This window comes from Malus domestica, chromosome 02 (genome assembly GCF_042453785.1).
Source record: "Malus domestica chromosome 02, GDT2T_hap1".
NCBI classification, from domain to species: Eukaryota; Viridiplantae; Streptophyta; class Magnoliopsida; order Rosales; family Rosaceae; genus Malus; species Malus domestica.
Genome location: NC_091662.1, coordinates 3,517,939 through 3,544,381, shown reverse-complemented (window position 1 = coordinate 3,544,381; position 26,443 = coordinate 3,517,939). Strand labels below are relative to the sequence as shown.

The following is a 26,443-nucleotide window of genomic DNA, read 5'->3' as shown; positions in this document are numbered from 1 at the left end:
AAGACCATACCTTACTTATCCGTTGAGTGTAATTAGTCAACACATGCATGAATCGAGATACCGTACCATTCAAAATAGAGGCACCGACAATAAATTCCTCGTTGAGATGAATCGAGATACTGTACCATTCAAAATAGCACTCTCTTCTTCTTCTTCACTCTGGTTTTCGAATCCATGGCGAAGGTCAAGGTCACCTTGGAGGTCGGCAACGATGGCGTTGCAGTCATCACCATCTTCAATCCACCTGTCAACGCCTTGGACATACCGAGTAAACGAGCTAGCTCTGCCTCTGCGTTATCAAATTTCTGGCGGTTCGTAATTGTTTGTTGATATTTTGGTGCTTCTGCAGCTGTAGCTAGCTTGAAGGAGAAATTCGAGGAGGCCGTGAGGCGAAACGACGTCAAGGCGATCGTTTTGACTGGTAATGCAGCTTCCATTCCTGCTCTTTCGATTGAATTGTGATGTGGTGACGTTTTGTTCGATTTAGTTCGTCCCAATTATAAAATCTAAGTTTAGACAATTGAAAGCTTGAATCTTTGTATTGATTTTCTTCTGCTTTGTGGATGTTTTGAAATTTAATTTTCTTGTTTTTTGTTTAATGAAGGCAATGCGGGAAGGTTTTCAGCCGGTTTCGATATCAATGTTTTCGGGAAGGTTCACGAGTCTGGTATGATTCAAATGAACAATGTTGGTCTCTCTCTATTTGTAGCATTGAGTTAACTGATGAAATGGATTGAGAACTCACCGTTGTTTTGTGTGGTGTTGTAGGGGATGTTTTGGTTATGCCCGATGTATCTTTTGACTTGGTGCTCAACACACTTGAAAGTATTGTCCCCAATGTTCTTTTCTAAAAGGTCAATTACTGGGTTCCATTTTTGCTGCTCAGAGTTAACCGCTTGTGTGTATAACAGATTCAAAAAAGCCTGTTGTTGCTGCCGTCGAAGGACTTGCACTAGGAGGTGGCTTGGAGTTGGCATTGGTTTGTGCTCGCACCCATGAGTGGACAACTTCTGGTTTTTAGATTTTTGGTGATAAATTTGCTGTCAGAACTGTAGTGGAATTGCGTCTTATTAGTAAATTTCATGCAGGGGTGCCATGCACGTATTGCTGCTCCAAGAGCTCAACTTAGTCTTCCAGAGTTGTCTCTTGGAGTAATACCTGGATTTGGAGGTATAACTTTTTTTCTACACAAGCAAGTAAATTGGACACTAAAATAATGTCGTTTGTGGTACTGAAATGTTAAAATATTGTTGCTATGTAAGGCACACAACGTCTTCCAAGGCTTGTAGGGCTTCAGAAGGCAATTGAAATGATGCTGGTAATTGGCCCCTCTGCTCATTTTTTTTATTTGTTTTCAATTTTCTAGTTTTGTGGTTGCAACTATATTCTTTCAATTCTTGATCTACCATAAACATTGTCATTTGCTTTGAGGGGACAAAAGGCAAAAGAGGAAAAGATAGCTTAGTGTGGAACAGTTAGAATTTATTAGAGCTTCATACTGAAATGTTGAGAATTATGAAATAATTTATTGTGTTCTATCTCTAAACTATATTTTGTTTGAGCTTTATACCCATATAAAAAGGTCGTACCCAGTGCACAAGGCTCCCGCTTTACGCAGGGTCTGGGAGAGGTGAATGTCGGCTAGCCTTACCCCCATTTATGGAGAGGCTGCTCCCAAGTTGAGCTTTATACCCATATGTCATGAAATAATTTCTTGTGTTCTATCTTGAAACTATATATTTAGGTCCGTACGCTGAACACACGCAGTGTGCTTGTTTTGGACAACTTGAAATTTTACTCAAAATTATTATCCATTATAAGCTCATTTTGCATTGATTCTAATTTAGTACAGCATGTGGTCCTTTTCAGTCGTTGAAGCCAATCCTGTCTGAAGAAGGGAAGAAGCTTGGTCTTATAGATGCTATTGTGTCTCCTCAAGAGTTGCTGAAAGTATCTCGTTCATGGGCTTTGGAAATTGCAGACAGACGAAAACCGTGGTTGCGCTCTCTTCACAGGACAGATAAACTTGCTTCCCTGTCTGAGGCTCGAGAGATACTGAAAGTTGCCAGACAACAAGCCAGGAAGAATGCTCCCAATATGCCTCATCACCAAGCATGCCTCAATGTGATCGAGGATGGCATTGTTCATGGAGGATACAGTGGCCTTTTAATGGTAATTTTGATGTCATTGGCTTTGTTTGTTAATATCAATGTTTTAAAAGGCTTGCCTCAGGGCGCGCCTAGGCGTTCTCTGAGGCTGGGCGTCAATGTTTGTGCCTTTGTTTTGAGGGAGTGGACAGAATGCTTTACCGATGATGCCGAGACGGCGGAGGCGTGCCTCAAGGCGTCCAGGCATCTTGTTTGGCTTTTTTTTTTTTTTTTTTTGAAAAACCTATTGAGAGTTGTTTCACATCGGTGAGGAACAATGTTTGCTATGTGCTTATATGATCTTGGGTTACTCCTCGTATTGCCAATTGGTTTAATGGTGGAACCCTAATTTCATCATGGTATCAAAGCAGGTTGTCATCGTGTGAAGCCAAACGGCCACACGTGCTCCACGTCACCCAGTTGTTATCCATGTGTAGGCTTGAAAATCTGCCATACATACGAGGCGTGTTGAGAGTTGTCCCACATCGATGAGAAACAATGCTTGCTACGTGCTTATATGATCTTAGACTATTACTCATATTGCCAATTGATTTTCTTCTTCTCCTTTTTGTTTCTTTACAATAGTCTCTCTCATGCTACACCTTCCAATAATGCTATGGCTATCTTGCTGCAACCTTTCAACCACCAACTCCTTCTTCTTCCTCCTCTATTTTTTTATTATTTAAATATAATGGAAGTAATCTCGAACTAATACCAGCTACGTAGAAGCCATAGTCTGTACTTTGAGCTTCCAAGTCTGTTTCTTTTTGTACTTGCTGAAGCTTTTTCTAGAGAGAGAGTGTGTGTGCGCGCGCGCGCGAGAGAGAGAAGTATATGTTCGATGTTTGTTGACTCTTCAACTTGAAAAGGGAACTGGGTTTTCTTGATTCGTCGAAATAAAGTTTCTTTTCTGTTTTGTGGGAGATTCTGGAACTGGGTTTCCTTAATTTGTCGAAATAAAGTGTGTTGGTTCTGATTTTAAGGCAGTATAGTTTATTTTATGCTAGATCTTCACTTTCTATTTCCTTTTTCTATTGATTCTTTTTGAATTTATTGTATTCTCTGTCTATGTCTTTCTGTCTCTAATTTTTTAATGGTTTATTAAGTTGAATTATATGATTAAATTAGTTTATTTTAATAGTTAAGCTTGTATGTAATGTGTAAAGCTGGCAAATTGGCCAAAAAGGTTTGGACTTGACTGAGATCTAATTGAAACTAATTGGTTTTGAAAATCTTGGTTTTCCTGAGATCTTGAATGATGCACATAATTTCTGTATTTTCAATTAGGGAAATTTTATTTAAACTTATTCAACCTCTTTTTACACTCAACTGAAATTTTAAATGTTAATTGTCTATTTTACCCTATTGCATCATTACTATTAAGTACAAAATAAAATTAATAATAAAACTCAAATTTATCAATAAACCCAAACACTATAATTAAACCCTACCATCACTCTTTGTTTATCCTACGTTCATTCTGGCTAAAACCCTAATTTGTTTGGGTGGCCTGTCAAGGAGCATGGCGGCCCCATGCAAAGTCCTGGTGGGAGTGTCCTGTGGAATGGAATAACTACGGGGGCCAGACCAAAGAAATCAAGTATTATGAATAAAATAGGTTAGATGAGTTTAAATAAAATTTCCCTTTCAATTATTTATGAATTCTGTAGAGTTTTTCAGTTATTTAGGGTGTAAAATTCTTGCATAAATATTAAATTAGGCATTTTGTGGTAAAAAAACAAAAAAGCTGCATTTCTTTGCTATCTAAAAAGTGGCAAAAACAGAAAATTCCATGTTTCAATTTTAGTTAATGTTTGTGTTATTTTTTGAATGATGAATTTGGATGATATTACCTTTTGAATGATGAAATTAGATGATATTATCTTTTGAATGACTATGATTTGAATGATAAATTGAGAATGGATGTTTATTTTACAAAGTATTATTTTTTTAATACAATTATATGTATAATATGTAAAACATATATTTAAAAAAAATTAATCCCGTGAAGCTTCGCCTCACGCCTCACGCCTAGGCCGGGCTATCCCTCCGACGCCTAGGCCGGGCTATCCCTCCGACGCCTCGCCCACTCCCCGGCCTTTTAATACATTGTTTGTTATACATGTTTAATCGTCCTTCATATGTGTAATGGCATGCCGGTTCACATATGTTCTAACAAATTAAATTGTTATTTCAGGAGGCTAAAGTTTCTAAGGAGTTACTTCTAGCAGACACTGCAAGAGGTCTTGTCCATGTTTTTTTTGCCCAACGCGCAACATCAAAGGTACGATCTTGATACACAAGTAGCTTCTTTACTAGCTTGCCCGGTCCCTTTTTCCCATTTTTTTTTTTTTAGATTTTTTTCCAGTCCTCTGTCTTTGTGTTGATGACATTTGTTGACAGATTTGGCCCTAAACAACCCTCTCCTGGCTTCTTAATGAGATTTCCCATTTGTTTTGGCTTTCTAAATCCAGTTATCCACTATTCATCCTTAAGTAATTGAATTTGTATTGATGCTTTTATGCAATGCCTCTGCTAATTATTTAAATTTTATGAAGAGTGTTTATTATCTTCTGTTGCCAGGAAGCGGTTTCTGCATTTTACCCTCCTTTTGATTCTTGTTGTATCTACTTAAATTTTAACTTATGCAGGTGCCCAATGTTACTGATGTTGGCCTTAAACCAAGGCAAATAAAGAAAGTTGCTGTTATTGGGGGAGGTCTGATGGGTTCTGGCATTGCTACAGCCCTTCTCCTCAGCAATATATCTGTGGTTCTAAAGGAAGTCAACTTTGAATATCTTCAGAAGGGCATAGAAAAGATAGAAGGTGGTTACCTCATTGGCAGAATTCTTGATATTTACCATTTTCCTATGAGTTATGAATGAGTCTTCAGGATTCAGGCTGCATTAGATCATGTTTATTTTAACTGGGAGTCCATGCTGAATTTTGTAGCAGATTGATGGTTCACTTGTTTTCAGATAACTAACAAAATCACACTCTGGCATGGTTTTTTTGAGTATACAGTGCACTGGTGATATTTGAAACCTGAAATCTTCAAATTCTTTATCGTTGTTTTTTTGTTTCAACAGGAAACGTTAAAGGCTTAGTAACTAGAAGGGGGCTGACACAGGACAAGGCACAGAAAGCTCTCGCATTGCTTAAAGATAGTTTGGACTACTCCGACTTCAAAGATGTGGATATGGTCATAGAGGTATGGAATTTTAGAATGCCATACCAGATGTTTTCAATTTCTTTTTTGTTTTTTCTTTCATATTTTCGGACCATTTTCTTAAACCTTCTCTGTTCTGTTAGAGGTGATTTCTTGTGCTCATCTGTATTGACCACCTTTTTGGGCCTGAGTGTCACATCTTGACCCGGGGTCCACCACATCCCAGACCCGTTCTACCGTCGTAGCACGATATTGTTCGTTTTGAGCCCCGACCACATCTTCAGTGTTTTGTTTCTGGGAACTCACACGAGAACTTCCTATGGGTCACTCATCATGGAAGTGCTCTCGTGCGCTACTCGCTTAACTTCCGAGTTCCAATGAACTCCGAAGCCAATGAGCTCCCAAAAGGCCTCGTGCTAGGTAGGGATGAGAATATACATATAAGGATTACTCCCCTGGCCTCGTGCTAGGTAGGGATGAAAATATACATATAAGGATTACTCCCCTGGGCGATGTGGGATGTTACAATCCACCCCACTTAAAGGCCCGACGTCCTCGTTGGCACACTTCCGGCCAGGGATTGGCTCTGATACCAAATTGTCACATCCCGACCCGGGGTCCACCACATCCCAGGCCCGCTCCACCGCCGTAGCACAATATTGTCCGCTTTGGGCCCCGACCACGTCCTCACGGTTTTGTTTCTGGGAACTCGCACAAGAACTTCTCAGTGAGTCACCCATCATGGGAGTGCTTTCGTGCGCTACTTGCTTAACTTCTGAATTCCGATGAACTCCGAAGCCAATAAGCTTCCAAAAGGCCTCGTGCTAGGTATGGATGAGAATATACATATAAGGATCACTTCCCTGGGCACGATATTGTCCGCTTTGGGCCTCGACCATGCCTTCACGGTTTTGTTTCTGGGAACTCACACGAGAACTTCCCAATAGGTCACCCATCATAGAAGTGCTCTCATGCGCTACTCGCTTAACTTTCGAGTTTCGATGAACTCCGAAGTCAATGAGTTCCCAAAATGCCTCGTGCTAGGTAGGGATGAGAATATACATATAAGGATCACTCCCCTGAACGATGTGAGATGTTACACTGAGAGCCTTAGCATCTGCTCTCTACTTAATGCTTCTTGTTGTAATGAAATTTGTATTATCTACATATTACCTCTTGAATTTCTGTTTGAAAGTCATTTGATACAATTATTCCTTGTTTGCAGGCCGTCATTGAAAGTGTTCCTCTCAAACAAAAAATCTTTAGTGAACTCGAGAATGTTTGTCCTCCTCACTGCGTATTGGCTACAAACACATCCACTATTGACCTCAACGTTGTTGGAGAAAAGACAAACTCTCATGATCGCATTGTGGGGGCACATTTTTTCAGGTTATTTCATGCATTTTTCTTCCCAGTAGCACACATCTTTACCACTCGAAGAAAAGAAACACGCTTTTTTTCCACTTAGAAATGTCTTACTCATCTAAAACCATTTTTTGTCATCATTTTTTATATATGTACTGATAGTTATGGTGGAATGCTTTTTGTTTATACTCTACTTATTTTTGAATCGTTCTTTGATGGCCAGCCCTGCTCATGTGATGCCTCTTCTTGAAATAGTACGGACAGAGAAGACTTCAGCACAAGTTATTCTTGATCTTTTTACTGTTGGAAAAATAATAAAGAAAGTTCCTGTTGTGGTTGGTAACTGCACAGGCTTTGCCGCCAATCGAGCATTCTTTCCCTACTCACAAAGTGCCCATTTATTAGTCAATTCAGGAGTGGATGTGTTCAGAATTGACAGGATCATCAGGGATTTTGGCCTACCTATGGGTCCATTCCAGTAACTTTCTTCCTTTTCACCGTACCTAGATTTCCTGTTTTCTTTTGTTCATTTTAGAGGGCGAGCCTTGGCACAACGGAAAGGTTGCACCTTTGTGACCAAAAAAGATCACGGGTTCGAGTTATGGAAATAGTCTCTTTGTAAAGGTAAGGCTGCGTACGATAGACATTCCTCCCCGACCCTTGCAAAGCAAAGAGCCTTGTTGGCTTGGGGTCACTCCTTATTCTGTTCATCTTAACATAGGATCTGGCTTTTTTTTAGGAATGTTTATGCCTACTGATCGTAGAATTAAGAACTACAATGTTGATAATATCTAGCGCTCTTGACTTGCAGGCTTCAAGACTTGGGAGGCTACGGAGTAGCCCTTGCTGCTGGAAAGGAATTATCTCGTGCTTTCCCTGATCGCACATTTAAATCTCCATTGGTTGAGATCTTGATAAAAAATGGACGAAATGGTAATCTAGAACTTCAGTAATTTTATTAGATCAGCCTTTTTCGGAAAGAAGGTGAAGAGGGGTATTGTAACATGTTTTTTGTTCCAACTGCTTTGTGCTTTTGGCATTTCAGGTAAAAACAACGGAAAATGATATTACGTTTATGAGAAGGAAAGCAAGCCAAAACCTGATCTTTCAGTCCTACCACTTATCGAGGAATCTCGACGAGTTACCAATATCATGCCTGGTGGAAAGGTACTTTTTCTGTACATCAGAAGATAGATTCTCATTTATGCACAGTAGTACTTTAAGTGGAATTCTGTCTTGCTGTTACGGGCTCAGTAGTTGCTTTAAATAATGCGTTCTTTATGAGCCTATCATGCTCATCGTGTTTGTTGGACTATGGCTTGCAGCCTTTGACTGTTACAGACCAAGAAATTCTGGAGATGATGCTGTTTCCTGCGGTGAATGAGGCATGTCGTATTCTAGATGAAGGAATAGTTATTCGAGCATCAGACCTTGACATCGCATCTGTTCTTGGGATGAGTTTCCCCTCTTACCGGTGAGTTCTATTTCGACCCTCGTGTCTGCTTGAACTTTAGATGTTTGAAATATTCGCCTCTCTACTCGTGCAGCTAATGGAGAGGGCTGATTGTTCGATCTGGACATCCGAGGTGCAGGGCAATGGATCCCTTGAGGGATCAACTGTCCCGACTTGAACAACCCTCTCCATTTTTGTACAAGCTTGTTGCAGTTGTGTACTATTAGTTTTTTCACTTGGTTGACAGTGATGGAGTTATTAGTTAATGTACATGTTACATCCCACATTGTCTAGGGGAGTGGGTCATGTAAGTATATTTTCATCTTTACCTAGTACGAGGCATTTTGGGAGCTCACAAGCTTCGGATTCTATCGGAATTCCGAAGTTAAGCGAGAACAAAACCATGAGGACGTAGTTGGGGCTCAAAGCGGACAATATCGTGTTACGGTAGAGTTGAGCCCAGGATGTAGTGGGATCCCGGGCCGGGATGTGACAGTACATGATTTCACGTCGTCTGTTTCTTACGTGGCAGGGGCGGTATTGTGTTCTGGGCAGATCAGGTCGGCCCTAAACGTATATACGCTAGTCTAAAGAAATGGTCCGGATTATATGGCAACTTTTTCAAACCATCAAGGTTTTTGGAAGAAAGAGCAACAAGAGGCTTGCCTCTGGTAAGAACATCGGTTCTTATTTTTCGTCCTGAACATCTCCCCTTTTGCTGGATTTGGATGAGTTGAAGTAAACATGTTACATATGTTTTTCTTTGTCCTGCAGAGTGCACCCACATCGTCATCCCCGTCTTCAAGGTCACGCATTTGAGCAGAAAGAACCCTATTTTCAACCGGTTTTCGAGCACATTCAGCAATCGGGAATATAAGATTCGAGTTCATCGATTCCTTGTAATATGCAAGGTGGCTATGGAGAATTCATAAGCAGTTGGGGTTTACAAACTAAAATATGTTGTTGTCACCTCTCTTTTCCTCATCATTCTTTCCTCTTTCTTTGTGAATGATTAGTTAGAACGCTTCGAAATGGTAAGGACTGTAATTTTGGCTATAATGTGGGCTCCACTAGCATAAAGTATGCTTTCTTAATTGCGACTATAATTCACGATTTTTAATCGGTTTTACTAATTTCAACAAAATCTATAAAATTTAGGGTTAAATGCATATAATTACTCAATTTTTAGAAGTGATTTTAAATTGGTCTCAATTTAAAACATTTCAAGTAACTGCTTAGTGTATATAAAATTGTACACTAGTTAGGTCAACAACATTATGTAAATACAGCTAGTTGATAATGTCCTTGACATTAAGTAATGAATGTGGACAAATATTGAAACTTACTCTCACTAACACATCATCTTTGGAATTTTGAATCCCAAATAGACCCCTATTAGCCAAGACAAACACTAAACTTATCTAGTTTTATTATTATTATTATTATTATTTTCTTAAAAAGAGGGACAACTAGTGGCAAGCCACAATTATCCATCCCTTCTGGAGGCGGGGAAAACTCACAAAAGCATTTTAACCTCCCCATGAGCACAAGTCTAGCTACTAAACTTGTCTAGTTAATAAGGATCAATTTAGAGATATAGAGCTCTATAGACAACATGAGAGTAAAACTCGCTTGAATAATTTTCAGGTCATCACTTAATATTAGAGACCGAGAGTAATTTGAAATTAGCCCTTACGATTAAGAAGTTATCCGTACTTAACCAAAGATCTATTTTAGAAAACTTTCAAAGCATAATTTTTTACCCCGCTAGTTTTCCAGTTTCAAAATTCAATAATATACCTATATAACTCAATAAATAATAAGATCGCTCCCATAAGACTTGTAATATTTTTCTTAAAGCGCACGTAAAAGATCTTATGAAAATCACTTTTCGCCAAAATTGTCAGTGGTTTGAAGAAGGCTAATTGTTTAAACACAAGGCGCAGAAAGATTAACCAGATTCTTCTCTCGAAAGAAAACTACATTGCGCTCGATTTTGTGTCAAGTCTTCAACCAGCTCCATAAAGGAAAAACTAAGTTACATATTATTTCCACATGTGAAAAGATCAAAAAGGGCAAGGGAAAAAAAAATCATCCTAGCATGTAGCAAATACAAGCTATAATGCTAATTTGTATGTAACGATCTAAAAACGATATCTTGCACAACTACAAGGCTCTGCATTTTACACAAATTCGACCGAAAAAACTATGGTTAAAGCTAAAAAAAACTATTCTATAAATATATTAATAACCTTAGAAAGAGAAATTAGATACTTCTACGAGTGGTTAATAACTTCCTAATTACCGGCTTGAATCTGCAATGGAGATAAGTCTAAGCGAAACAATACCTTTGGCGAATCTTGTGTGCTAAAATCTTTTTACATCTCTATTTCAAGCTTTTGGTCTCCCATCTCCATTTTCCGGATGGGAGGGAGCTTTACTAAGGGCTGAGACTGCTGCAGTAACCGTCTGTGATGTCGTTGTGTTGGCAGCGAGTGGAACAGCAGGTTTTGTAACACCGTTGGTAATTGGTCTCTGCGGAGTCTGAGAATCTATTCTTGTGTTTGTACTGCCATTGCTGTGTTGGTCTTTTTGAGTTTCCGCTTCGCTTCTAGCTAAAGATGAGCACTTCGTTTCTGCAGTGTTAAATGGAACAGACACATTGATTCCCAATGTAGAAGAGCAGTAAAAGAAAAATAACGAAATCTCAACTTAATGAACTATGCTGACAGTTTTATCCTGGAGTAGTGATAAAGGGTTTGGGTAAAATTTATGGAAAACTTTTAACCTTATACCGTAATTAGTCCAGAAAAGAAAAATGATTCACTTGCCTTTTATTTCACCGAAAGTGATGAGCCTGTTAAGACAATCTCGGAATTTCGTCAAGACAATCCTTTCCTGTTCTGCGTAGACTTCTGTCATTCCTTGTCCATTAGGCAACCGTGAAGATGTGTTACCATCACCCATTAACCCATTAGAAGCAGCTGACATGAACATTGTATCTTGCTCATCACACATCAATGCCAAAGTTCCGGGAGACATAGGCCTCCCTTTCGTTACATCGGCACCATCTGAATTGGAATCTTCAGGGCTGATTTTATCAGCCTCATTCAAACTAGATCGATCATCAGCCACAGCATTCTGAGCATCAGATTCCTTTTCGCTTTGCAACCTGTCTTGTGTCGTTGAAGCAAGGGAAGTTTCTGTCGGCTTCTCTGCTGTATTTCTTTGGTCTGTACATATTGGATAGATTGATGTACAAAATTTATAGACAAATCCCATTTCTACTAAAAGTCTAAAACTACTTGAAAAGTGACTACTCAAAGTATCATAATAATAGATAGTTTATAACTGAATTTGCCATATAATGCCCAATTAGTGGTTAATGTGTCTTTACGAAGAAAAGACAAACAAAAATCAGTATGAAAAATCACCTACAAAATAAACTAGTAAGATCATATACAAATGGAGAAACTCTACAACGTTGCATACAAATAACCACAACAGTGAACATAACAAGGTTCTAAGCATCTCCGACTTCTAAATTTTTTGTAAAATATGGTTTACTAAAGGAGGGTCGGAGTGAAGGCCTATCTTTCCAGATTTTTTTTGGTAGCTTGTCCTTGACATTATTTGTAGCGCTTCATGCTAAGATGATTTTTTGTTTAAGGAAGAAAATATCAATATATATAATTTTAAACACAAGTCTATAATTACACACACTCATGAAAAACAGTGAAATCTGAAAGATAGTGATTCGTCATATGTGAATCAATAAACTACCTGCAAGTGTCTTTGCAGCTTCTTCAGCTACTACAACCAAAACTGAACAAAGCTCCTTCAAGTCCTGTGGTTGGATGATGTCTGCTAGGAGAGACCTTCAACAATCATACATAAATTAGTATTGAACCACGTCAATTCAGTTTATATATATAATAAAAAAATAAAAATAAAAAAGACTCTACCTGTACGTAAACTTAGAAGGCCCTAATCCTGTGGTGCCACCAAGGTGATTAACAGGGACTGAAGACAGCGGAGAGGGTGCAGGGGCTCTGATATTGTTTCCCTGACAATTACATGAAACATGCACTTAATGATACTATCCCAAATTAGAATATGGTATTAAAAAAAAATAGATAGAAAGAATTATCAAAAATCATTCAGCATCCACGTTTAAGCACTAAATTCAGTGTCACAAGAAGTAAACAAAAAGAATGTGAATCTCACTAAAAATGATTTCTACTCATGCACTTACTCCAAAACTTAACAGCTGATCTGAAAATAGGTCTAGTGAGTTCATAAAAATCATAATCTTAATAGGACCATTTGTCCAATTGGTCAGCACCAACTAATTTGTCAAAAATTTGTTCTTATACCATGAGACTAAATTCACCTGTTGAAACTGTCCAATCCGGTGTAATGATGGATCCTTTGCTGTCGGTCCAAAGAGTTCCTGACCTTTTCTTTTCTTGGATACTGGAGGCGATGATGCATAGCCAGAGGATCCAATAGCTCCAGTAATGGCAGCATTTGCTGCCTGTTGAAGATATGCCATGTTGTTGCCATGGTCTCCATGGAATAGAGCTTGTCTCTCTTCACTTCCTTCAAAGTTCTTGCAGTCCATGCACTTGCAGTTCTCCGAGCAGAGAATGTTGGCTTGGAAGCATTCACAGTATTTCTTCAGGCACCCTGATTTCTTGCAATGGCATCCTTTGTTGTGCTTCCCCAAAATCAAAACCTCGCCAGCTTCCTCCTACATGTTTCCAAACCAGACCACATTCTTGTCAACAATGTCATAATGAAGGGTACTATAATAAAGAACACCAATAGAAATATTTAATATAATTCTAATTAGAAGGTATATAAAGTAAAACAAGTCACTTTCACCTAGGCCATTTTTTGTGATGGCATAAAAAAATAAAAACCATACATAATTCACTAAAAATGGAAAGGCAATATACACCACAAGCTCACAAATCATGCCAAATAAATTGGACATGCAATGATATTTCATACGCTCCTAAACGGCTTGATCAATTTCAAAGCATGTGTCCTGGTCCCTCATGCACAAGTCATAAATAGAACACTGGTCAGAAGTTCATGGTGACAGGTAGACCAAATTCCATATTAGATGAAACCAACAAAATGAAGGGAAAGTAAACATCTTGAATGCTCTCGTGACTTTAGAACCATCATAAAAGGTAAATAAGAGAAAATACTATTAAAGAAATCTCCTTCTGTAACATTAACAACTGCAACTCACAAAAGCCGAATAGTTGAACTCAGTTTGTTGAACAAATAATACAACATTAAAAGATCCATCATGTCTGAAACTAGGCCATCAAACTAAGAGATATGTACCCGAGTATCCCTTGCTCCATGAGGGCTACTTGCAATTTTTGGCCTGAATGCATTTGGATTGCGCTCTAAAGTAGCTTCGATTGCATCATTCCTAGCACTTTCATTTTCAACATTATTGCAACAGTTTACGCAGTTGCATCCGTCACAGTAAATTCCAGATGCAAAACACTCGCAATACCTGGTCATAAAATGACAACGTTATTGCAACAGTTTACACAGTTGCAACCTAAACCCTTTGATGCATGAAAGTCATGTGAATTAACAATTCTTGTATGACAATTGAGAACTACAAGAGAAAATCAAAATGAACCATATAAAACGTAAGGTTAAAACAATAAGAACAGCAGTTCCAAACAGTAACAAATCATCAAATCCTAGAAGGAATGGTTTTTCATACTAACCGACCGAGTGCAGAGATGATATGCACTTACAGCTTTAAGCAGCGAGAGTGTTTACAGTTACACTGTTTTTGCTTCTTAGGAGTACCATCTTTTGCATCAACATTGGGTCTTGGTCTCGATTTTGGGGATTCTGGTTTCCTAAGAAAGAAAAATAATAGTGTTTAGTGCTTACAATAAAAATGAAACAGCTTGAGGTTGCACACAATGATTCTACTCTTAGACACCGGTATGTTCAGCTGTATCTCAATGTGCAATAACAACCACAAAATTCAAGCTTTACAAATAAAGTTCAGTAAATGCATTGAAGGATAAAGATGCATCATCAACCATAGCCATTAATCACCACAGCCAAAATTACCACTAAAATTCCAAAACCAGGAACTCAGTTCAATGATGTTGCGTAAAATAAAAGTCATACTCAAGTCAATAAGGGTACGAGAATTTTTATATCAAAATTTAGAGAAAGGGAGATCCTTGATACCAGACTAAAACATCTTCAACAAAACTAAACTATCAGAACAATGTCCAGTATCAATTCATCAAATTCAAATATTCCAAAAATGCAAATGCAGTCCTCTCATTTGTTTACAAATGTAGAAGTTCAACTAACCCAACTTCAGCAATGCCAATAGCAAAAATCCCATTAAAACTTCCCCAAAATCAATCCATCAAACAAAGATTGGAACATTTTTTATTACACCCGAAAACACACGAGCTCCAAAACTACCCTAAAAAAAAATAGCAATCAAATCACCTCCAAATTTGAGAACAATTCCCACATTACCTCACAATCCAAAATCCAAACTTCTCAACCAAAATTGAACTACGAATCCACCACAGAACCATAAAATTAACAAGCAGCAGAATTTTCCAATTCCAAACAAATTAAACTTATATGCCTATCCATTTGAAAAGCTACAAACTTACCCAGGCTTCAGTGTATGCGGTTGCTGCGGCACCGACACCGGCACCGGCATGGACACCACGGGGGGCTTTGGCAGACTCGGTGGCACCGCAACGGTCGGAAGTGGTGGCTTAGGGAGCTCAGGCACCGCCACACTCGCCGGGACGCTACCAAACACCGTGAAATCGAGCTGCCTCGCCAGCTTCTTCGCCGGAACATCGTTCATCGATGACGAGGACGATGTCGTGGCAGCGCCCGCTGCCGCATCCGACTGAGCCTTCTTCGGAGCTGAATCGGCCCCGTCGCCTTCCCCCATGAAATCCAAAAAATTAAATTTCCAAAATTTCACCTGAAATTTTCGATTTTTTCTTCTTCCAGAGAAAAAAAAAATCCTCAATCCACTGATTACTCTCGGATAATCTCCCAAATTCTCCAAATTAACAAACTTTCAGATCCGAAACACAATCGGGTTCCTCCGGAAGAATTCAAACACTCCGAAACTGCTCTCCCCGCAGCTCAAGATTCGCGGCGAAGCTCCGCCAGTGGCCGGCCGCAATCAAAACGGCGTCGAATTGCCAAACAGAGGCGGTAGGAAAACCGAAAATTCCCAGAGATAGAATGTAGAGAGAGAAAAATCGAGGCTTTCGAGAGAGGGATTGAGAAGAGAGAAGGCAGCAAAGGGGGCCTTCCTTTGTTCTTCTTCTTCCTCCTTTCGTCTCTCCTCCCTCTCTCTTCCAGTGTTTTGAAATTTCAATTTTGCGATATTTTGACGGTAAGATCGGGACACTAGGTTTGATCCGACGGTTAGTGTTAAAAGAGGTGATCGACGGCAGGAATTCATAGGTGAGAGTAAGTTCGGTGGTTCACCGTCGGATTTGACGAGACAAAATTTTCCACCAGTGCAAGTCTGTGAGTGGAGGTGTCTTAGGAAACAAAAATCAGGTGCACGCGGAGCCACTGGAACTATAACGTGTTCGCAGTTGAGATTGTGACACGTATCGGATAGGTCATTGTGAAGCGTGGAGTGTGTAGCTGGAGATATAGCGTATTTGATTAAAATTTGGGTGGTGAAAAAACTGGGGTAAAATTTAAAAGATTCCGCACGGTAAAACGTGAAAAGGTAAAAGTAAATCAAGTACGGAGTTTGGCGCTAAAAAGGGTTTGCTGACTTTGAGGTGGTTAATTGGGATTGGAATATTGGTGGGGCCCGCGGTCAACAACTCTATGCCATCTCTGATTTGTGATTGGTGGAATTTTCCTAGTTTGGTGTGATGGACGGAATGGACGGAATGGACGGAACGGATGTGAAAGAAAAGAATAATGGTTCCAATCGAAAAGAACCCAGATCCTGTGCGGATCCCTAAAAACTAGCCTATGAATCAAATGATCCGGACCATTGAAATTTGATCCAACGACTACAATTATCATTAACTTTTAGAAGAACTCCTGCTTGTAGCCGTTAGATTAAATTTCAACAGCCCGGATCATTTGATCCTTAGGCTCAGTTTTTGAAATTCAAGGAGGATTTGGATTCAATCGAAAAAATCCAGATTCTCTCTGAATTCCTAAAAACTGTGCCTAATAATCAAATCATCCGGACCGTTAAAACATAAAGGTGCAATAAATAACTGAATATTCACATCAAACATTCCTACTCAAAATTCATCACGTTCAAACCATATACTTATAAGCAAAATTGTTTACATTTTAAATCACTCTGTAAGATCATATATGTAAAAAATAAATTAAAAATAAAATCGTTTAATCAATCTATTGTAACAAATATATAAACAATTTATAATGCTTTTACAGATTCTGTTCATATTTTTGTACACAATTCAACAACTAAACAACTTTAGTTTTAATTTATTTACTGCAAAGACGATATTAATAAAATAATTTACAATATGAACAAGTTTGATCATATGAATAAAAATTCTATGAGTCAGCAATGAACAATTTTGAACAAGTAAGAAACACACGAAGCAAGAAAAACCATAAAAGCGAATCGAAAACAAAAATTTAAAAGTAACATGAAGGTCAGAAGGATAACCGTGGATAATCCATCATATGAACAACATAACCTAAAAAACATGGAGGACTGAAGAAACATATAACCTGTTCAAAGTCACAAATACGAATTCAAAACCAAAATACGAAAACTAGTACTAAACTCTACGCATTCTTCCTTACTCTCTAGATGGAAAACGGATACCTACTCAGACAAAATTACACCAGAAAAAAATCCCCGTGGCCTCCTAGTCAATATGCATCTCCAACTCGGCCTCGCCCCATGCCTCGACGATTATCTCGTCCCCGGTCCATGTACATAGGCCTGTTGTAGTCTTTTGGTGGTGGGCCGCCTCTTAATGGGGACCGGCTTCTCTCTCTAGCATCATGTGCCCATCGGCCACGGTGAGGAGGTACATGCGGTGGTGGTGGTGGTGGTGGTGAAGGAGAGGGCGGTCGCCTGTCAAATGGTTTCCTTTCATTAAAGAAGCCATCCCTTCCACGATCTCTGTTACCCCAATCCATAGGCATTGGCCTATCGAACTTGCTTCTTCCTCTGTAGTTGTCAGAGTAGTCCAGCCGGTCTCTTTGCATTTGACGGTCAGGAAACCTGCCTTCATGCCTTGGAGGTGGGAGCCCAGGACCAAAATCTCTGGGGCCATCTCTGCCCCAGCCACGAGGTGGAGACCTATAGCCACCATTTAAGGTCCTTCCAAGGGGAGGAGGATCAATTGGAGGACCAGGGAAGCGTTTATGAGGAACATTAGGAGGTGGTGGCCCAGGATAACCCCTTCGAGGACTTCCCCCAGTTCCACGGCGGGGCTTGTTGCAGTTGTTACAGTATTCTCGCCTTGCAAAGTTCAGGTTGCCACATCTGAGACACATAAACAATATAAGGATTGGGGCATGATGAATGCATATTTACAAGCACTTAACTCGTCAAAAACGAAAGTAAAACTGAAAGGCAAATTGTTCCAACCAATCCTGCAATCAGAAAACAGAACTGCTACAGTGGTAACCTCTTCCACTTAAAGTGGTTAACAAGATTCTGAAGCTTTTACCTATTAAAATTCATAATTTGATCATTGTGATCGGTTCCCAGAAAACTAACTATAATGCAAGAAACCAAAATTCAACTTGGATAAGCTCCACTTTTGAGCTAAATAGATTTAAATAAATACAAAATTCTCAAAAATTGTACAAGATTTTGTAAAGTATAAATGCATTGTGTGCCTCTCTGTATAGCCGTGCCCTAGTTCCAAAATCTCGCCTTAAAACAAAATCACAGGAAGCAGAACCCTCTAGCAATCACATTAGTGACAAGTTCCAACGAGGAAAACCTCAAAAAATAAGGAAACGTAAATGAAAAACCAAAAGAAAAAAGAAAGGGAGAAAATGAACCTACAAAGGATCTGGGCAAATCCAGTCTCCAAGCCTTTGGCGCACATTTGGATTATTTCTACTCCCTTCACCTCTGAATGGCCCAGGACCGAGCCCCGGTCCATCTAAACCTCTACCAAATGGCCTGCCAGCACCCCTTCCTCGAGCATAATGGGGTGAGCGGTCTCGATATCTACCAGAATCCCGTGCACTGCCAAAATCACGCCCACGTAGGGGGGGCCCTGATTGATTATACTCAGAGCTGTAGCGATGATCTGCATCCCTGCGGTGTACAGGTGAAGCAGAACCTGCACGCACTCTATATCCTGGAAAGGGTAGTGAATTGTAAATATAAGTAACTACCAATTGCACAGAAACACAGACAATGGGAGTATAATGTAAGTAGCTGAGGAATTGGCAGTTGTGACCCAGAAACTTCAATACCATCATTTCAAAAGTTTGTAAGGACTGTTACCATAACTCAGGAGAAACATAATAAAAGTGGAAGATAATAAGAAGTTCAGATGATAACTGCCCTGGTTACTTCTCAAACAACCGGCGAATAATACCAGTAAATACGGCAATGAGCATGTCAAACCATGATTACTCAACCTCACAGTCCTCAACATGTAGTGCAACTGCTCACCCTAAGAACAATAAAATTTCAGAGAGGTTTTATATTTTCTAAAGTCACATCCATCTACCACATGAACCATTACAAGCTTTAAACCTACATATCTGGAAAACCCAATAATCATAAGTCTGGTGTAACCATAACAATGTAAGACCTTCTCGGTAATAAGGACGAAAATTTCATCCATATCTGCAACCAACGGATAAAAAAGATGCAGATACACCTAACTAATATTTGATACTAATCCAGCACAGAGAACAATAATCCCAGAACCAGTGGAAGCATGCCTGCAAGAAGGAGCAGTGAAACCAAAGTGCACGCCCACAGGAAATGAACTGCCCAAAAAAGACCCACACAGAACTTGAAGCCTCCAAATAACTCTACAATTTAACCACTCCCAATATGTTCATTTCTTCAGAAACCATCTTCACATCTTTGAAGAGAAATCAAAACGCCAGAGTTCACTAACCGCTGCATAACCATTCTGAATCTTATAGTGGGATGAAACAACAGAGGCATGTCCAACCCGAGTAAGTAATTCCATTAATTTGTTGCCTCAATTTACTAGTTCACCTTCCATCAAATACAACTCAGCAAAGTCTTACAAAAATACATAACCTAGAACTGACATACTAAAAGAAGTTCCCAAAGGTCCTTGCACTCTATACCCAATTCAGCAATGCTGAGAATTAGTTACCATATAACTATCCAACTGACACTATACAGGTATCTGACCCCCCATAAAAAAAGGAAAATTGAAAATGATACCACAAACAAACCACTTATCAAATACAATTCCCAAGCACAAGTTAAACCAGTGAAACCAAGAAAACTAGAAAAGCTCAATGTTACCGGGCAAATAACATTGTCCTTAATTTTCCTAAAATGGTAAATTCAATACCACTTGACCAAACTGAATTTCCCACCATCTGGCAATTGTAACCAAACTCTCCATCTTCCAGCAGCATCTCACGTAAAGCATCCTCACTGTTGGTTGCAAACTTGCAATTCAAAATAACCAAAATGATACCGTTAGTGGGAATAAGTTCCACGCAAAGCTTGCACCATATCCTGTGCCCAGAAATTCTTAAGACCCTCTCAAACTTCCAGTTTTGATTGGCATGTCTACATAAATATTTGATATGAACCGGACACCATAATCACCAATCCCATAAAAAAGCAGACAAAAACCACAACCATAGTCAGTACAACAAAATGATGCCCAGAAACCCATATTCATTGATGCAGCAACCCACGAGTTCACGCATCATATACATTTCCCATCAATACCCACAATATGAAAAAACAATTTGCCCCAGACCATTGCCCGAGACCATGATCCAAGACTGCATTCACACCAACATACCTTCCTCAAGATTCATGTTCTCGCAGGCACATTCAGAGCTGTAAGACACAATAGCAGAATTCATTTATTCACAGTTTGACACTCTATAATTGGTCATAGATCCACATGTTCGACACGCAGTGTAAACAATCAATAGGTTCAAGAAACCCATATTTTGTTGCCACAAATTCATAGGACACTATTTATAAGAGCACCGTAGCTACTTCTGATAATCGTAAACACGATCAAGCACAAACTAAACTTTAAAATCAATTACTGATAAACTAAGAAGTTTCGACACGAAATATATGTAGCTCAAATTTATGCTCACAGAAGTTCAAAAACTAATTCCAACATATAACCTCTTTGTTCTACAAATTTCACTTATTGCTTCTGCATCAAAAGGCCAACAGAAACTCAAGAAAATAATAAATAAATAAATAACCATGATTATTGAATCTATAAGATAAAGGAAATTGCTATTAGCACTTCAAAATTCTCAACGCTTATCACAAGCTTATCGCAATTGTATTTTTCTTTCTAAATATAGAAAGTTTGGAGTATCGAATGAGATTTTTGGAGTAGCAATAACAATTTTCAAGATAAAATGCTAAATACTAATCAAATTAAGATTTATGTACAAAATATAAAATAAAACTTAAGATTTGAGCATTGTGACACCCTCAAACAACGAATAAAATCCATGAAAATAAAAATCAGAGAATTAGAGATACGAACCAGGGTCATCGGGGTAACGATCCGAGCGAGTGTAGGGAGGAGGCTCGCGGCGAACTTCGCCGGGCTCGTAATCGCTGCCACGGCCACCGCCTCCGCCGCCGGCTCCGTCGCTGGTGGAGGGCCGCACGACGAGGCTGCTGAGAAGAGGCTGATGATGCGGTGTCGTTTGGTCTTTGTCCCTTGACCCCATCGTTCTACGCGCTTCGCTGTTCGAAAGCGATGAGTCGTGAGAAAAAGGTGCAAGCGAAATGCAATGCCCTAAAACTAGGTGTGAGAATTTTGTGTGAAATTACAGAAAAGGGTGGCACTTTTTCTACTTTTTACAATTTACATGGCTTCCGAGCAATTTAACCAAACTACAGGGATCAAAATGAAAAACTCAAATTCTCAAAGGTTCGGATGGAAGTTCCGCCGGTACTTTTACGTAACGGAGACCGACCACCGGCAACTCCAAGGCTCCAACACGTGTCAGAAATTAAACTCCTTTCTGTAAGGATTTTATTTTTGACGTCATAAAGGAAAATTAACATAAAAACAAGAAAGTTTTAATGAAAAATCTACAATTTTCACGAAAAATCACATTTTTACACTAAAAAATCAAATCTAATACCATTTATTTTATCTTTATTATTAAAATTCAAAATTTTCAAACATTTTTCATTAATTCTTTTAAAATAAATGTTTATGTTTTTCTTTAAAAAAAAAATTATGTTTCAGCTGTATCTTTTGTCTGTTTCTCTTGTGTCGCTCGAAAAAGCAGAACATGCTCCCGTAGATTTCTACGTAATTAAGTTCCAGCACCTTCCTTTCCTTCCTCACTCGTCATTTATCACACTAGAAACCACCGCACCCGGCCCACCACCGCCGCAGTACCCGCCAGTTTCTCACTCGCGCGTAAACGAAGCTGCTCCAAAGCTTCCTTCTCGAACGTTCGTACCTCAGTGCTATAAAGGAAAGCACTTCGAGAGTGAGAGGCTGCCAAACCTCGCCGAAACCCGTTCCAACACGTCTCTGATTTGCTGCTTGAATTTCAGATCCGTTGGGCGATCGGAACGTAGATAAGGTATTCCAGCTCGATGGATTTCTGTGAATTTTGAGTGTTTTCTGAATCGCAACTTGCAGCTCCCGTTTTGGTTCCATTTATTTTTTGCTTAATTGTGATTTTTTATTTCTTGATTTCCGTGTTTTCTTACTTGAATTTAGATTCTGGTTCAAAGTTTGATTCTTGATTCGGTTTTGCTGTGGAAGGTTTGGCGGAGGCTCTGTTTTTGTGAATTTTTTAATTTCATTTCGGAATTATTTGATAATGTTATCTGTTTGGTTCCCGAGAAAATGAGGGAAGGAAAATTATATAAATTTCATGTTTTGGCGTTTCCTTTACAATCGGTTAAGTTAGTGCTTGTTTTGTAGTTGAAGTGACGGATATTTCGAAAGTGTGATTCCAAATTGTTCTAATTTGTAGGGAAGGCTGGTTGCAGCTTGGCATGCGGGGCCACCAATGCGAAGCTTTCTCGATATACAATCGGTTGTCATCGAGAGACCATTCAAATACCATTGACATGGATACGAATGAGTTGATGGATCCTCTTGACATGGAAGAAAATTCAGGTAACTCAATTTATTGAGCATATGTAGTTTATATGTATGCTGGGTGCTATCAATTGTGATGCTCTGGTGTTCATTTTGTACTTTCGTATGATGAATTCACCACAAAAAGTAGCAGATTTTAGAAGAATGATGGCAGAGATATTTGTAAAGACCGCACTTTTCTTGGAAATGATAGTGATGAGTTCATTGATTCTAAGGTCTTCTTAATTCGGCATTAGGCATATACTTATTGTATGTGTATAATTCAATTAAGGGTTTAATTCTTGTATCTGTTTTAGCTCTTTTACAGAAAAGTACAGTTCCAGAACATTCAAACCCCTCATGGAAGCGGTCTTTTCCCCATGTGCTTGTGGCAACTCTATCTTCATTCTTGTTTGGCTACCATCTTGGGTTGGTGCTTACAGTCCGCTTCCCCTCTCTTTTGATAGTTTGTTTTATGTTGCGGCATAAGAGAGTAATATACCTTCCTTTTCTTTTTCTACTCTTGCTTTGTGCAGGGTAGTTAATGAACCGCTCGAAAGCATTTCTAAAGATCTTGGTTTTAAGGGAAATACCTTGGCAGAAGGTGACTTGAAGTAGATCTCTTCTTTGTTGGTTTGCTATAACTTGTAAACTAATTTATGATTTTTGCATTCAGCTATCTGTTCTAATGGGTTTTAATAATTTCAAATGAAGGTTTGGTGGTGAGTACATGCTTGGGAGGTGCCTTTATTGGATCTTTATTCAGTGGATGGTTAGCCGATGGAGTAGGACGTCGTAGGGCTTTTCAACTGTGTGCATTGCCCATGATAATTGGTGCTGCTATGAGGTGATATATTTACTTTGAAAAGCAACTGTCACGATATCATCATTTTGATTGAGAACTACATGGATCTATATTTTGCAAGATTGGTTTATTCTTTATAGTACCACATTATGTCATTGCTCTTTCTGTTTTAGTAGTTAGGTTCCTGGAATTTTTTGAGTTGTGAACTTGTAATATAACATTATGACAGAGCCCCTTTTTATGTACCATTTTTGTAGATCTTTCTGATCCTCATGGTACTGTAGTATTATAGGGCTTTACTATTTTCCTTTTATGTGATCTTTCTTTATCACAAAATCAGTGCGGATCAGTCTGGTTTTTGTAATGTAGAAGTATGATCTGTCAGTACCCGATGTAACTGCACACATTTAAGTACAAGTAAAAGTAGTCCGAAATACTCATATACTCTTATCTTCCAAGGCTCTCTTGTAATACATCTTGAAGTACTGGCTAAAACTACTACCTGCTTTTGCAGTGCATCAACCAAAACTCTTGCTGGTATGCTTATAGGAAGGTTATTTGTTGGGACTGGTATGGGCCTCGGCCCTCCTGTTGCCTCTCTTTATGTGACTGAGGTACTAGCGTAAACCTTTCTGTAGGTTGTCAATACATATTGTACTTCTTATCTGATGTTTCGTCATTACTTGAGCAGGTTTCTCCTGCTTTTGTGAGGGGTACTTATGGCAGTTTGATCCAGATTGCAACATGCCTGGGAATTATGGGGGCTCTTTTTGTGGGAATCCCTGTTAAAGAAATCGCTGGCTGGTAAGAAACATGACAGGCTTCATAATAGCGTAGATTCACATTTAACCTTTCAAATTTATAACCTTTATTTATGTGTCAGGTGGCGTGTTTGTTTTTGGGTATCTATAATTCCAGCTGTAACACTGGCTCTTGCCATGTTATTCTGTGCTGAGAGTCCACATTGGCTACATAAGGTATGCCTCGCATCTCACTTGTCTTTAGTTGAATAGAAAAATTGAGCACACCTCTGAAGACAAATGTTAATAGTCTCGGTTTCATGTGATATAGCAAGGAAGAACTTCTGAGGCAGAAGCCCAATTTGAGAAACTCCTTGGTGGATCACATGTCAAAACTGCCATGGCAGATTTAGCCAAGTTGGACAGGGGAGATGAGACAGATACTGTAAGCCTTTCAGAGTTGTTCCATGGCCGCCATTTTAGAGGTATATATTTAGGCTCGCCTTTCTCCTTCTCCATCCATCTATGGTGTATTTCTTTCCTCTTATTTGTGATCTTTCGCCTTTCTAAAAGTGCTTGGCTATTCACATGTTTGTTTGCAGTGGTTTTTATTGGGTCAACCCTATTTGCTTTACAACAGTTATCTGGTATCAATGCTGTCTTTTACTTCTCCTCGGCTGTATTTAAAAGTGCCGGAGTACCATCAGGCCTCGCAAATGCCTTTATAGGAATCGCAAATTTGTCAGGTATACCTTAGATTCTTGGTTGCATATTCACCTACCCACAACGATTGCATTCTGCTTGACTGGATGAATTTTTATAATTTCCAGGATCCATGGTTGCAATGCTTTTGATGGATAAAGTAGGGAGGAAGCTGCTACTCTTATGGAGCTTTTTTGGCATGGTAAGTTGAAGTTGCATATCATTTGTTTGGTTCACGGAATTCAATATTTTGCTAGCTTGGCAATTATGTGATGCATTGTCCGCTCAGGCGATGTCAATGGGTCTTCAAGTTGCTGCGGCAAGCTTTAATTCATCAGGGTCTGGATCACTGTACCTATCTGTTGGTGGAATGCTAATGTGAGTCATAATTTTGAACTTTACATCTTGAAGACTAATATTATGTTGTATGATCATGGCCGCATCAAATAAAGTATTCTGCATCCAAATTTTTCCAACGATATTCCTCTTATATGTTGTTCATGCTGAGGTTGCGTCCATAGCCTCTGCAAATGTGACGATAATATGATTGTTGCCATGCTTGAAATTGTCGTGAGATTTTATGATGCTGATGAATGCCCTTCAGAAAATTATAGCCACTGGTTTGGCACCTTGGTGAATAATCAAGTTACACAATAACATGAACTAAATCAAACTTCTAATATTCAATCATCTACCCTAAAATTGGTGCAGGTTCGTCTTAACATTTGCTCTAGGAGCTGGTCCAGTTCCAGGTCTTCTTTTACCAGAAATATTCCCCAACCGTATTAGGGCAAAAGCAATGGCCGTCTGTATGTCAGTGCATTGGGTAACTCTCTTTCTCCTTCTGAATTCCATGTTGTCTTTTTTTAAGCAGGTCCCCTGTTGTGAAAGGCTTCTTGTTCGGGTGATCTGAGCAGCATATTGCTTAGGCTACGTTCCTAATTATTCTACAGCTTCAGCAGTCTACTAATTTTGCGAATTAGCTTCTTCCTCCATGTGGATTCTGAATCAATCAATGTAGTAGTTCAGTTAACTTCTGGTTTCATTTATTCCGTTACTGGGTATTTTTCAGGTGATTAATTTCTTTGTGGGATTGCTATTCTTGCAACTGCTTGAACAACTTGGTCCGCAGCTTCTGTACTCTATATTTGGCGCCTTTTGCATGATGGCTGTGGTTTTCGTGAAGCGAAATGTGATCGAAACAAAAGGAAAATCGCTCCAAGAAATCGAGATAGCACTCCTTCCACAAGAATAGAGATAGATGCTTCTAATATGAGAGCAGTGTTTGCTGCTGGAAGCCTACCAGTTGCGAGTTACTGCTGAAAATGGTACTTTTTAGAATAGATAGTACTTTCCATGGAAGGGGGAAAGAGTAAAAACAAGCAAATCGTTCAGATTCTCGTCCGGTGAAATTTCGGTGAACTTGTAAGTGTCTTTATCCAGGTACGACAGAGACAATCATAGTCGTATAGACGTAGTGTAGGCACAATTACGTATCTGTATTTGTTTAAACTATATATGTACCTTGAGAATGAATGATAAATTTGAGGCTTAGTTCTACACTGATCAGTTTTATTCACCGGAACTCGAAGCACGGTTCCTCGGGACAGCTTTTCGGCACGTCGCATAACACATTATAATTTTATGTCAATTTAGAGCATACGTTTTTCTTCGTCTGCTGAAATTATATCCGATAACATCACACAAAGATACAGAATTG

General features: G+C 39.1%; 4 protein-coding genes across 9 annotated transcripts; 2 read left to right on the top strand and 2 right to left on the bottom strand.

Annotated features, from left to right (window-relative positions):
- The first annotated feature begins 7 nt into the window (after nt 1–7).
- LOC103452503 (peroxisomal fatty acid beta-oxidation multifunctional protein AIM1-like) lies at nt 8–9,240 on the top strand. Of its 3 annotated transcripts, none has more exons than XM_070805917.1 (18): nt 8–268; nt 350–421; nt 605–667; nt 769–825; nt 912–979; nt 1,089–1,170; nt 1,263–1,318; nt 1,870–2,172; nt 4,345–4,431; nt 4,799–4,973; nt 5,237–5,358; nt 6,542–6,705; nt 6,905–7,159; nt 7,493–7,614; nt 7,727–7,848; nt 8,007–8,155; nt 8,667–8,805; nt 8,909–9,240. In XM_070805917.1, the coding sequence occupies exons 1-15, from the start codon at nt 175–177 to the stop codon at nt 7,744–7,746; spliced, it is 1,740 nt and encodes a 579-aa protein (XP_070662018.1). In that variant the 5' UTR covers nt 8–174; the 3' UTR covers nt 7,747–7,848; nt 8,007–8,155; nt 8,667–8,805; nt 8,909–9,240. The 3 variants fall into 3 exon arrangements, with proteins under 3 accessions (XP_070662018.1, XP_070662020.1, XP_070662021.1); XM_070805919.1 differs by having other exon boundaries at nt 24–268; nt 6,905–7,305; XM_070805920.1 differs by lacking the exon at nt 6,905–7,159 and having other exon boundaries at nt 24–268.
- Nucleotides 9,241–10,156: 916 nt separating this feature from the next.
- Nucleotides 10,157–15,684, bottom strand: LOC103448809 (protein tesmin/TSO1-like CXC 5). Of its 2 annotated transcripts, XM_008388075.4 has the most exons (8): nt 14,824–15,684; nt 13,927–14,034; nt 13,496–13,673; nt 12,528–12,887; nt 12,100–12,200; nt 11,918–12,012; nt 10,966–11,367; nt 10,157–10,770 (listed from the first exon to the last, which is right to left on the bottom strand). In XM_008388075.4, the coding sequence occupies exons 1-8, from the start codon at nt 15,114–15,116 to the stop codon at nt 10,526–10,528; spliced, it is 1,782 nt and encodes a 593-aa protein (XP_008386297.2). In that variant the 5' UTR covers nt 15,117–15,684; the 3' UTR covers nt 10,157–10,525. The 2 variants fall into 2 exon arrangements, with proteins under 2 accessions (XP_008386297.2, XP_028965575.1); XM_029109742.2 differs by lacking the exon at nt 13,927–14,034 and having other exon boundaries at nt 14,824–15,348.
- Nucleotides 15,685–16,834: 1,150 nt separating this feature from the next.
- On the bottom strand, nt 16,835–21,339 carry LOC103448788 (uncharacterized). Of its 2 annotated transcripts, XM_008388069.4 has the most exons (4): nt 20,908–21,157; nt 20,191–20,228; nt 18,216–18,516; nt 16,835–17,684 (listed from the first exon to the last, which is right to left on the bottom strand). In XM_008388069.4, the coding sequence occupies exons 2-4, from the start codon at nt 20,204–20,206 to the stop codon at nt 17,063–17,065; spliced, it is 939 nt and encodes a 312-aa protein (XP_008386291.1). In that variant the 5' UTR covers nt 20,207–20,228; nt 20,908–21,157; the 3' UTR covers nt 16,835–17,062. The 2 variants fall into 2 exon arrangements, with proteins under 2 accessions (XP_008386291.1, XP_008386278.1); XM_008388056.4 differs by lacking the exon at nt 20,191–20,228 and having other exon boundaries at nt 20,908–21,339.
- A 276-nt stretch (nt 21,340–21,615) lies between these two features.
- On the top strand, nt 21,616–26,285 carry LOC103448771 (probable plastidic glucose transporter 2). 2 transcript variants are annotated; one of them, XM_008388040.4, is made up of 14 exons: nt 21,616–21,970; nt 22,370–22,515; nt 22,794–22,905; nt 23,013–23,080; nt 23,191–23,323; nt 23,796–23,895; nt 23,973–24,085; nt 24,165–24,258; nt 24,353–24,506; nt 24,624–24,767; nt 24,852–24,925; nt 25,013–25,101; nt 25,435–25,549; nt 25,796–26,285. In XM_008388040.4, exons 2-14 carry the CDS (start codon nt 22,392–22,394, stop codon nt 25,976–25,978), a joined length of 1,503 nt encoding a protein of 500 aa, XP_008386262.2. In that variant the 5' UTR covers nt 21,616–21,970; nt 22,370–22,391; the 3' UTR covers nt 25,979–26,285. The 2 variants fall into 2 exon arrangements, with proteins under 2 accessions (XP_008386262.2, XP_008386269.2); XM_008388047.4 differs by having other exon boundaries at nt 21,666–21,970; nt 22,375–22,515.
- Nucleotides 26,286–26,443: the final 158 nt, after the last annotated feature.

Coding starts and splice junctions, on each gene's coding strand:
- LOC103452503 (XM_070805917.1), top strand. CDS start 175: ATGGCGAAGGTCAAGGTCACCTTGGAGGTCGGCAACGATGGCGTTGCA. Junction 1,319..1,869: donor AGGCAATTGAAATGATGCTG/GTAATTGGCCCC, acceptor GGTCCTTTTCAG/TCGTTGAAGCCAATCCTGTC. Junction 7,615..7,726: donor GATAAAAAATGGACGAAATG/GTAATCTAGAAC, acceptor TTGGCATTTCAG/GTAAAAACAACGGAAAATGA.
- LOC103448809 (XM_008388075.4), bottom strand. CDS start 15,116: ATGGGGGAAGGCGACGGGGCCGATTCAGCTCCGAAGAAGGCTCAGTCG. Junction 14,035..14,823: donor CCGCATACACTGAAGCCTGG/GTAAGTTTGTAG, acceptor TTTCTTTCTTAG/GAAACCAGAATCCCCAAAAT. Junction 11,368..11,917: donor AGCTGCAAAGACACTTGCAG/GTAGTTTATTGA, acceptor CAATATGTACAG/ACCAAAGAAATACAGCAGAG.
- LOC103448788 (XM_008388056.4), bottom strand. CDS start 21,097: ATGGGGTCAAGGGACAAAGACCAAACGACACCGCATCATCAGCCTCTT. Junction 18,517..20,907: donor TCGTTACCCCGATGACCCTG/GTTCGTATCTCT, acceptor TACCCTTTCCAG/GATATAGAGTGCGTGCAGGT. Junction 17,685..18,215: donor TGGATTTGCCCAGATCCTTT/GTAGGTTCATTT, acceptor TATGTGTCTCAG/ATGTGGCAACCTGAACTTTG.
- LOC103448771 (XM_008388040.4), top strand. CDS start 22,392: ATGCGGGGCCACCAATGCGAAGCTTTCTCGATATACAATCGGTTGTCA. Junction 22,906..23,012: donor TTGTTTGGCTACCATCTTGG/GTTGGTGCTTAC, acceptor TGCTTTGTGCAG/GGTAGTTAATGAACCGCTCG. Junction 24,768..24,851: donor AGGAATCGCAAATTTGTCAG/GTATACCTTAGA, acceptor TATAATTTCCAG/GATCCATGGTTGCAATGCTT.